We start from the raw sequence: 11,468 nt of genomic DNA on the forward strand, positions 1-11,468 counted from the left end.
CAAGCTTTGTACTTGCTTCTGGGGGTGTAAGAATACATATGACATAGACACTGCCTACAAGGAGTTTATAATCTATTGTGGGGAAGGTGGCCAATATGTACATAAATAACTTAGGATAAAAGAGAGGGTGTAATCCTGGGGAAAGAACTATGAGAAATTTAAAGGAGACAGAGCGGGGGTGACAAAAGGAGGTCAGGAGCTAGCTGTCAGTCTCTCAAGTAAGACCTTAAAGGAATGGAGAGACTTCAAAAGGAGGAGATGGGGAAAGGAGCAGAGATCATCCCAGGCATGAGGAAGGAAAAAAAGCATATGAACAAAAGCAGGAAAACAGGAGAGGGAAGGATGAAAATGAGGGGTTTAGAATAGTCCAGAGTGGCAAGAATGAGGAGCATGTGAAAGGGAGTAGGATGAGATAAGTCTAGAAAGACAGAGAGCAGCCAGATTATTGAGACCTTGACTCTTGGGATCTAAAGTTAATGCTTTACTCAGTAAGCAATGAGGAGTCAGTCAAGGTTTTTGAGTGGAGGAATAAGAGGAGGGACATCAGAGCACTGCATTAGAAAGATTACATGCCAGCAATGTAAAAGATCAATTAGAGCTCCAGTCTGATGCCAATCTACCATTTTAGATTTATCTCATATACTCTGTATTATGACTAAACCCATCTATCCCTCATTTTCATCCTGCTTTCTCCTTGGGATGAATCAAAAAGGAGACAGCCTGGTGATAGGAAGTCCATCTTAGAGGCCATTTCCCAAAAGATTTCTCCGTTACCCCTGTCACACTCTACCTTGTATTGCAGTATACCTATCTATATAACATCTTATAGCAGCATGGTACTGAAGATAAGCTTGGAATCAGGGAAACTCAGGTTCAAGTCTCACCTCTGACCTGCATTAACTATATGACCTTGGCTAGTAGATTTAATCTCTCAGCAATGCCAATCCCCTCTCCCCTAAAAGGTGATGTCTTATTCCTCCTAGTAGATGGTAAACTCTCTAAGTTTAACTCTCTGCCCTGTCTTTGTCTATATATCACTAGCTTTTAGCACCGTTTCTTGCACCTAATAGTTACTTAATAAATGTATGTGGAATTTGTTTAGAGATGCTTAGAGCCTGAACTAGGGTGGTTACACTGAGACAGTGGAAATAAGGGGATAGATAGAAGATATATTGCCAAAGTATTGGCATATTGGTAACATATTGACAGCTAGGTAGCACAGTGGCTAGCATGCCAGGCCTGGAGTCAGCAAGACTCATCTTCCTTAGTCCAAATTTGGCCTCAGATACTTACTAACTGTGTGATCCCAGGCAAATGACTTAACCCTGTTTGCCTCAGTTCCTCATCTATAAAATGATCTGGAGAAGAAATGGTAAGCCACTCTAGTATCATTGCCAAGAAAACCTCAGATGGGGTCATGAAGACTTGGACATGATTGAAACAATTCAGCAACAACAACACTGTCAAGGTATAATAAACAGGATTTGACAACTGTTCCTGGATGACAGGTGACAGAGAAGAGCCAAAGGTGACTCCAACGTGACAAGATTTAGTGATTAAGAAGATGGAGGTGCCATAAACAAAGACAAATAAAGATAGAACTCATCAAATCCTCTACCACACAAACCCCACCACCACTAGCCCCACCCCCTCAAAAAAAAGTCATCTGTAGCTCTTTAATAAGAGACACAAACTAGTTGTTAGGGATTTAATCAAATGGGTACTATTTAATCTACATGAATCCAAATAACTTGTTTAGCTGAAGTGTTTATTTTTTTCTTCTAATTGTTTTTACATCAAATGGTTTCAGATTCAGGGAGAAGCACAAGGGAATAAGCATTTATTAAGTGCCTACTATGTGCCAGGTACTGTGGTAAGCTCTTTATCTCATTTGATCCTCACAACAACCCTGCAAGGTAGGTACTATTATTGTTCCCATTTTACAGTTGAGGAAACTGAGGCAAACAGAGGTTAAGTGACTTGCCTAGGGTCAAATCTGAATTCAAGTCTTCCTCACTCCAGGTCCAGCACTCTATACCGTACCACCTAGCTCCTTACTGAGTCAAGGAACCTGGGTACAAATCCCAGTTCTGTTATTTGCTTCTCTTAACCTTGGGCAAGTCACTTAAACTCTCTGACCATAGTTTCTCCATATATACTATGAGGGAATTGGACTAATAGGCCTTTGAAATCCCTTTCAGCTCTAAATCTATACTATTTAATAGTCACATCTTTAGTGAGGATATGCATACCTATTGTGCACATTATCCCCATCATTTGATTTGCAGTTAAATCAAAAAAGAAGATGATGATGTCTTTTTACTTTAAATAAGTTACTTCCTTCCTTTTGTCCTCAGTTTTCTCATCTGTAAAAGTAGGAGATGGGGCTATGTAATCTCTAATGTGCCCTCCAACTCTAGCATAGAGATCGAGAAGGTACCTACTCTAGCATAGAGATCGAGAAGGTACCTGTGATTTTTTTGGGGGGGGGGGCTAGGCAATGGGGTAAAGTGACTTTCCCAGGTCACACAGCTAGTAAGTGTTATGGGTCTGAGGCCAGATTTGAACTCAGGTCCTCCTGACTCCAAGGCTGGAGCTCTATCCACTGAGCCACCTAGCTGCCCCTGTGATTTCTTTAATGAGAGACTCCCTCCACCTATTCAGGTTGGCAACTCATCACCTTTTTTGTCTTAGAGAGTTGCCTGGGCACTGAGAGTTTAAGTGACTGGCATTACATGGGATAACAGAAAGGACAATAATTATGATGATGATAATCAATATCCATTTATACAGAGTGGTATTTCATATCACTGAGCCCCAGGCGTTTATATCAAATTTTTTAAAAATGAATGAAAGACCAAGGAAACAAACATGTTTAAAATGAATTCTGGTACTGTCAGACATTTCAAAATTTTCTATAATATTGTATCATCTAAAACATAACCAATAAGTAAATAAATGGCAAATTAATTTTTTTAAAATCAAATGATCTTAACCTGGCCTCAGACACTTGCTGTGTGACCCTGGACAAGTCACTTAACCCTGCTTGCCTCAGTTCCTCATCTGTAAAATGAGCTGGAGATGGAAATGGCAAATGACTCCAGTATCTTTGCCAAGAAAACCCCCAATGGGGTTATGAAGAGTCAGATACAACTGAAATGACTGAACAACAACAAAGAACTAATGCATGGGACATGGTATTTTCCTTCTTTGTACTAAATTATCTGTGTGCTTATTGTAATGATTGATACTTAAATAATGCCTGGCACATAATATGTGTTATATAAATGCTTATTCCCTTTCCCTTCCATTCCCCTCAAGTCTCTGAATTTTTCTAGGATGAGATAGATAGGTGAGATCTGTAGCAGAAAAAGACAGCCATGATATATTAATTAAGTGTTTTATTTTGGATATTTCCAACAAAGCTTGGTTGGATTATTCTTGAATTTACTAGATAAGCTGAAAATAATTCTTCGCATGATTTCTGTTTACTTGATCCATCTACATATTTCAGAGATTCTGTCCTTGAATTTCTAATGACTCCTAGGATTGAAAGTGAACCCTTCACCATACTATTATACTGAAAGAATCTTTCTGAAATCTGATTATTGTATCCCAGCTAATAGGCTTTTCAATTAAAAAATATTTGCTCTACCTTACATTTTTCTCTTTCTCTGCCTTCCAGTGGCAAGTTGTTATGAGTCCTTCTCTCTACATTAGTCCAACAACTGCTCAAAAGCTTTGGTTGAATTTTTGTTTAGTTGAGAAAGAAGTACAAATAAAAGAAGAAGCAGATGGTCTCTTTGTGATTGAATGAAGAAAAAGGGTTTTGAGAACAATGTGTGAATAGGTGTAGTCTAATAAAACACTCAGCCACCTGCTGCCTGCATCCTTCAAAAAAGATTCGGTTGCATATTCTGGGAATTAACTACTGGGGTATCCTTAGGTTTAATGAAGGAAAAAGAAAAGTCTGAGGGTTATAGAAGCTATTTCCCCCTGTGTTTGCATTCAGTTACCATCTCTCTACCTTAAAAATTTCCTTAGTTTAACAACTTTAGGCTCTAGAGTATAACTACATGTGAACTAACAGTCTTTCAAATCAAGGTGGTACAGTGGATGGAGCATCAGGCTTCCAGTCAGGAAGACTCATCTTCCTGAGTTCAGATCTGGCCCCAGACACTTACTAGCTATGTGGCCCTGGACAAGTCACTTAATCCTGTTTGCCTCAGTTTCCTCATCTGTAAAATGAGCTAGAAAAGGAAATGACAAACCACTCCATTATCTTTGCCAAGAAAATCCAAATGGGGTCATGAAGAGTTGGACAGCACTGAAACTGAAACAACTGAACGACAACAAAGAATTAGGTCTATGGGACTTGGCATTTTACTCCTCTGTATTAAGTTGTCTGAGTCTATATTAAAATGACTGACATTTAAATAATGTTCTACTGTTTGCAAATCACTTTATGTGCCTAGCATTATCTGATCCTTTTGCTGTAGTTATTATACATATTTCACTGAGGAGAAAACTGAGGCTAAGAGGTTAAGTGACTTGCCCAAAGTGACAGAGTGAGGAGTGGTTTGAGACAATTCAAACCTTCCACCAGGTCTAACTCCAATTTGCTTGCAGTAAGTGGATAATTAAGGAGCAAGTGTCGATTTTAAAGGCCTGATTTCTTTTTCAGGGGTTTACTCTTCAACCTGACTATCAGACTATTATCAATCCCACATCTACAGCTGCACAGGTTGTAACCCAAGCAATGGAGTATGTACGTTCAGGCTGCAGAAATCCTCCAGCACAGACTGTGGACTGGAATAATGACTACTGCAGTAATGGGTAAGCAGCCAGGGAATGCCTCCTTTATTTTAAACTACATTTAGCACGTAAGTAGAGTCCCTCGTTTTTATGAGAGGTGGAGGGAAGATGAAAGGCCACACCTTTGTCTCTTTTTCTGATACTTAGAAAAGAAGTTCATCCAGAAGAGCTCTTAGCATTTGGTAAGCCAAGCAAAATGACCCTCCAGGAATTATGAAGCAGGCTTCTGGCTTCTTCCAGTAAGCCACACCTTTTAGATAACTTCACAGTAGTACCTCTACTCACTTCCATTTTTCATACTAGCAGTGAGGCCATCCTCTAGAACCACAGTGGGATCAGTCCATTAACAAGCACTGATTAGGTAGGTACGTACTGTGTACCAGGTACAGTTCTAAGAGAAAGCAAAAGGGGGTAGGGGAGAGAGAGTGAAAAGAATTTCTGCCCTCTATTGACCACCCAAGGCTGTGTAGCCAACATAACCATCTCTGTATGTATGTTTGTTTTCTCCCCACGCAGGAGCATGCAGAGGGACAAAGCACTGTACCTTACCTGAAAATCAGATCACCTCTTCTTTCTAAGAAGGAATGCAGGGAAGTCTTTTCACCATGGATTGCTTTGTGCAGTCAAGGCAGTTCTGCAATTTATTAGAAAATACAAGTTGCTAAGCACTTAGGACTATTTGAGCTTGTGGGTCACCCACCCTGGAAAAAAAAATACTCATGCTTCTTTCTTTATTGTTTCTCTCCCCCCTCCTACTCCCATTCCCTAAATCCTTTACTACGGACATTGTTTTTCTTCTTCCCTGAGGGAAACTTGGACCATTCAGATTTTATGTTGGTTTTTTGTTGTGAAGTGCTTCGCTATAGTAACTGCCTTAGCAACTGTAGACGTTTTGGATTAAAGTCCTGGATTTTCCATTGGTTTTCATAATGGGTGTTTATATGAAACTACTAAAGACTTTTTAAATGGCTTGATGTAGCAGTCATAGCAAGTTTGTAAATAGCATCTATGTTACACTCTCCTAGAGTATAAAATGTGAATGTTTTTGTAGCTAAATTGTAATTGGAAACTGGCTCATTCCAGTTTATTGATTTCACAATAGGGGTTAAATTGGCAAACATTCATATTTTTACTTCATTTAAAAAAAAAAAAACTGTCTAATAGTTCTATATTTTCAAAATATTTGAGAAAAAATATTCCCAAATGATTTTAATTTAAAAACCAATTGGCTTTGTCTCATTGATCAGACAAAAAGAAACATTTTGGGGGAAGCGCAAACACATTTATTTTGTACTGCCGGAAAAAAAAAATTGCTTTTTTGTATCACTTTTTGTGTAATGGTTAGTAAATGTCATTTAAGTCCTTTTATGTATAAAACTGCCAAATGCTTACCTGGTATTTTATTAGATGCAGAAACAGATTGGAAACAGCTAAATTATAACCTTTACATATGGCTCTGTATTATTGTTTCTTCATACTGTGTCTGTATTTAATCTTTTTTTATGGAACCTGTTGCGCCTATTTATGAAATAATAAATATAGGTGTTTGTAAGTAAATTTGTTAGCATTTTAAAGAGGTTTCTTTGATGTTTTAACTTTTGCTGGCAAAAAAATATTCACACCTGGTGTGAATACTTTATTATTTAGTTTTTACAGTGACATGAATAAAGCCAAACCTGCTTTTCATTTAGCAGCAAATGAAAATAACCAATCCTTATTTCTGCATTTCTTTGGTTGATGCAAAAGCAAAACGATCCTATTTAAGAACTTCCCTTCTTGATCCAGTGAAACAGGGAACTGTCCTAAAAGACACACGAACCACAAGACTAAACAAACAAAAGGGTCCTTCATCTAAAAAGAGTTGCTTCTTGGTTCTCAGTCCAGTTTTGGTTAATAAAGAAAACTTTAAAAGAAGAGCAAAATAGAGAAAATCAGCCTGAACTGACCAAAATGCCTCCTCCAGTTACATTTAATGGATGTTCAGAAAGTTTATGAGAATGAATGAATTAGGGTCAGGGTGGGGGTAGTGGGAAGGGTGTGGAAAGAAGGGAGTTAAGGGAAACACAGCCATCTAAAATGCCTCCAAAAATGAAAGGTGAGTGACCAAGGCAGCAGGGAGAAAGAAAAAAGAAACTCAGAAGCAAAAAATTGATCATAAAGAATGAGATTCTTGTTGTCCTTTGTGGCCACTACATGTCTCTTCTCCCTCCAGAAGTCCTGTGCTTGTCGGAGGAATTCCGTGGGTGTAAGAGACCTGCAGAAGAACAGAGGGCTATGAGAATCTAGCTGGACATATGCACGGCTTGTAGATCAAAGACCACTAGCAAACCAGACCCTTATGGAGGATTGTATCCAGGAAGCTAGCCTCGTTGGTAATCAAGGGAATGGCTGATGTCTCTTTCATGCAGTGTGTGAAATAAATTTAACAATTTAACTAAATACAAATATATGCATTGTGTAATCCAGTCAGAATTAAAAAGACAAAAGGTATGCTTGCTTTGGAATGATTTTAGGCATTGTACAACCTTGAATCACTTGAGCATGTAATAACTAATAAATAATGCAGATCCAATGTGATTATTAAAATGACTGTAGCTGAGAGGTCTAATTTTCCTGTCTTGAAACTGTATAAGAACTCATGTGATTGAGTTCACAGCTTATTGTTTGTCTGTTTAGCATTTTAGAAATATACCAGCACTACTAATTACCTAATGTCTTTTATTTATTATATTATGATAAAAATTTTCAGTCGCATTAATTCTAAAATGAGAAGGTAATTACTAGAGTGAGAACAACCCGATTTGACTTTGACAGGCAGTTTGTACAGGAAAGTACTATGTTGTTTACGTCCTTTCTAGAGCAGGTGTACAACCAGGGTAGGAAGAGTGTTGAAATTCAATACCAAATACAGTAAAAAGCATAAATGTAAATAAAAGAAAATACATCATGAATAAAAATACTTATCATGTGTGACCGGATTCTATTTGATTATCCATCGGTCTCTGAAAGAAAAACCCAGCCAGATAAGAAATTCCAAAAGGATATCTTGGCAAAATTGATGAGGCAGAAAAAGAAACATTCCTACCCTGACTTCCTCTCCCCTCCCCCCAAGATCCTCATATCCAAAACACTTAAAGAAGGTGCCTTTATCAAGATGACCCTCTAGGGAAGTGATACATTTTCTGAGGAGTCTTCTATATTTAGACATGGAGCTCGCCATTCTAAAACCTATCTGGACAGAGTAAAGAGCCATTGGTTCAGATAAAATGACTCACTACGGGTGGAGTAATAACTCTGAGAGGTAATGATAAAACAGAGGTGAAAGTGAAGATCCCAAGAAATCTCTGTCAGATTCAGCCATGATCATGAACATGGAACTTCATCACATTTGGGAAGCATAGACAAAAAAACAGACCATTAAAAGGAAGGGCAATGATGGGGGAAGGGGGAGGGGATTATAGAAGTGGTAATCTAAGCATGCTGATGATGTTCCTCCCAATGCTGTCAGAGTCAGTAATGGAAAGACAGTCAAATAACGAATGACTTAAAAAGATGGAGCGTAGCCTAATGAGGCATCAGCAGTCAATGGGAAATCATGGCCAAAGAGACCTACAGTCCGTAGGCAAGTAGAAGAAAAGCTCTAAAGCAGATTTAAGAATTGATGTATCAGTGGCCAGATTCCTGTTCCCCTAGATAGCCTGGAATCATTGTTGAGCCCTTTGGAAGGGTACTCCTGGGTAGCAGAAACAATAATTTTGACTCCAACTTTAGAAGAAATCTCAAGTTAAAATTACTGAATGCTCTATGAAATCCTGGGAGAAATTCCCAAGGAGGCAATGAGAAACTGCATGTGCTCATAACTTTTTTTATTTACATGATGGATTACTTTAAGCCATTTGTAAATGTCCCATTGCATTAAATTGACCGCCTTTTAAATGACTCCCCCTATTATGACTTCATGCTTTCAGGGTGTCAGTTATATTTTGCAATAGAGGTCCAAATCCACTCTAAGGGATTGCAAGGGATTGACCCTGTTCATTTGTTGCAGTAGAATTTGGGGTTGTTCAATATTAATAGAAACAAGCAGGTCATCAGCCAAGGTTTGGCAATTGTTTTACAGTCATGGCCACTATCCTGGTCTTTGTCATAATGGGCTTTTGACTTCCCTTTTTATTTCTCAAAAAAAAAAACCAACCCTTCTCTGTCAAGCTAGTGTTTTTGTACTCCTTTTAAATATGGGGGGGGGGGGAGTGAATTCCATCAGGATGAAGCTATTTGTTAAGGTTTAAAAGCAGACATTGACGGAGCCAGGGACAGAACTCTTTCCCCACAAGTCCCATTTATCATTTTCATTGAGATACACTATCTCTGAATGACTACCTCCGGCATCCCTTGCTAAGCACAAGACCTTCCTAATACGGCATATTTGTCTCCTTTTATTGCTGCGTACCTAGCACAATATCCTGTGCTTAAGTAGGAATTCAGTAAATATCTGTGGCTGGATAGGCTTCTGTAAACATTCTATTATTCAATGTTTATTAAGTACCTATTTGCAAGGCTCTACAAAGAAAAGTAACCAATTACAGAGAGACATACACAATGCCCTCTTAATACTATAGACACTCTTCAAATAAAGCACTTTGGTTCTGTGGTGGATCCATGATTGCATCCTTGTTGTGGCATTGGGAATGGGGGGGTAGGCCTTGAGAAATAGCATTCCCGCCATGCTTTTGTGTCATGTGCTGTCTTTATCCATACTTTCCCATGGATCCACCACAAGAGAATTTGTTGAATATCTGGAGGCCTTCTTGTTCTATTAGTTTTGAAAGGTGCTCCCAAAAGAAGGGTTATGTACTTAGCTAGCAGTCATTGTGGATTGAAGAAAAAATGAGGCCATTGTGCCCTAAAGCCTAAAACTATAGGGATCATCACAGAAGGGTAGGATTTAGTTAGTGCTTGAAGGGACTTCAGAGAAAGTAAGTGGTCCAATGCAGATGAAAGGAGTACAGAGAGAAAAATTTCAAAATAATTAATGCATTATTTCCTCAGGCTATATTATCAAGCATGCCAGGAACTTTGCTAGTGGTAGCAAAAGCAAAAAGATTCACATCAAGGAAGACAGAAAAGACAAAAGTCTTAGACAAGCAGAAGTGTTGGATGCTGTAGAGAAAGTTTAGGGGACAAACAAGAAAGTCCTATGGCAAAAAAAAAAAGTCAAAGGCAATAAATACAATTCAACAAAGGCTATTATGCATGACACACTGTACTGGGCACCAACAGGACTGCAGAAATGAACAAATCCAATCTTGCTCTTAGAGAATTTACAAGCTAACAGGAAGAAATATTATATGTATACAAATAGCTACAACTATAGTTAAACTCAAGAGAAAAGGTACACTTGTGAGAAGTACAAAGTGCTGTAAGAGTCAGGAACAGACTAGAGTCCTCTGTGATAAAGGGACAAAGTCCAGCAAGACATCCCTAGTAAAGACCAGGTCTAAGGCATTCCAGGAAAGAAAAACAAGTGCTTTGTTTTTAGGGATGCTCACAAGAAGACAGGCCCCTATCTCCCTTAGACATACCAATAAACCTAACCTGTGATTTCACAGGTATAAAAGAACCCCCTAGATAAAGAAACTCCTTCTACCAATGGAGGCTGGCACAATTTCTCCCATTCATAGTCTTAGAGTATTCAGTAGGGCACTAAGAAGTTAAATGTCTTGCTCAAAGCCACACAGCCAGCATATATCAGAGGTGTGACTTGAACTCGGCTCTCCCAAGTTCAAAAGCTGGCTAACTATCCACTATACCACACCAACTTTCAATTCTCAGCACCAAAAAAGTGCTAATATTTCTCAGTCAGGAACATTGCTTAAAGGAAAGGAATTGAGTTGCTTCTTGGCACCACTGAATCCCGAGAAGCTTTACAGGCATGGCACCTCCTCAAGGGCACAGAGTCAGTGGCTCCATGGACAGATGCTATGAAATATGCCATCTCATCTCTTACACAGCCGAGCATTTCATCATCTAGTATTCCAAGCCAAATTAAATTGTAGGTAAGATAAAGTTCTTATTCTACTGACTTGGAGACAACTGAGAACAATGACTTGTTAGATTTCAACATCTGTCATAGCTACTGCCTAATTAAAGAAACCTACTGGCAAATGTAAGCCAGCATGGAGTCTACAACTGTCATTATTTCACATTTTATTAACAGCTTGCTAGCATAGACATTTTAAAGTAAAATTTCATTCACACTGGTATCAGAAGCCAGCCAAAAAAAAGTGACTAAAAAATAAAATGGAAAGAACTAGCAAATCTAAAGAGGAAAAAAAGCCTTCAGTGCTCAAGAAAGGCTACATGCAAAACTACAGTATTTTAAAGGTTGGGGCATCATTTGACAATTGTGTGTTTACAATAAGCCTGAGCATAATTGCACTGATGGGCTGTCAGGGAAAAGATTAATTTGGCAAAGATTAGTATTGACTTGCTGTTTATTAAGGCTTTTAAACAGCTGTATCTGGCAACATTCCTGTAAGTGCCTGTCATATCTGAAAATCAGGCTCACACCCTGGTGCTTGCCAGCTGTTACTAAACAATCTTATACCACTTTGAATGTCTTTCTCCGGGCCAAACAGCAATGGCAAAGTATT

General features: G+C 38.6%; 1 protein-coding gene across 4 annotated transcripts in view; it reads left to right on the plus strand.

The window, feature by feature from the left end:
• TOX (thymocyte selection associated high mobility group box) overlaps positions 1-7,788 on the plus strand; it is a 370,938-nt gene extending 363,150 nt beyond the window's left edge. For 3 of the 4 annotated variants that reach the window (XM_078153395.1, XM_078153397.1, XM_078153396.1), the window contains 2 exons: positions 4,685-4,836; positions 4,963-5,325. In XM_078153395.1, coding sequence (XP_078009521.1) covers positions 4,685-4,836; positions 4,963-5,032 — 222 coding nt within the window. In that variant the 3' untranslated portion in view covers positions 5,033-5,325. The other variant, XM_021005919.2, reaches the window with a different exon arrangement.
• The last annotated feature ends 3,680 nt before the right edge of the window (positions 7,789-11,468 follow it).

This window comes from Phascolarctos cinereus, unplaced genomic scaffold (assembly GCF_003287225.1).
Source record: "Phascolarctos cinereus isolate Bilbo 61053 unplaced genomic scaffold, phaCin_HiC Scaffold_4;HRSCAF=312, whole genome shotgun sequence".
Taxonomy (NCBI): Eukaryota; Metazoa; Chordata; class Mammalia; order Diprotodontia; family Phascolarctidae; genus Phascolarctos; species Phascolarctos cinereus.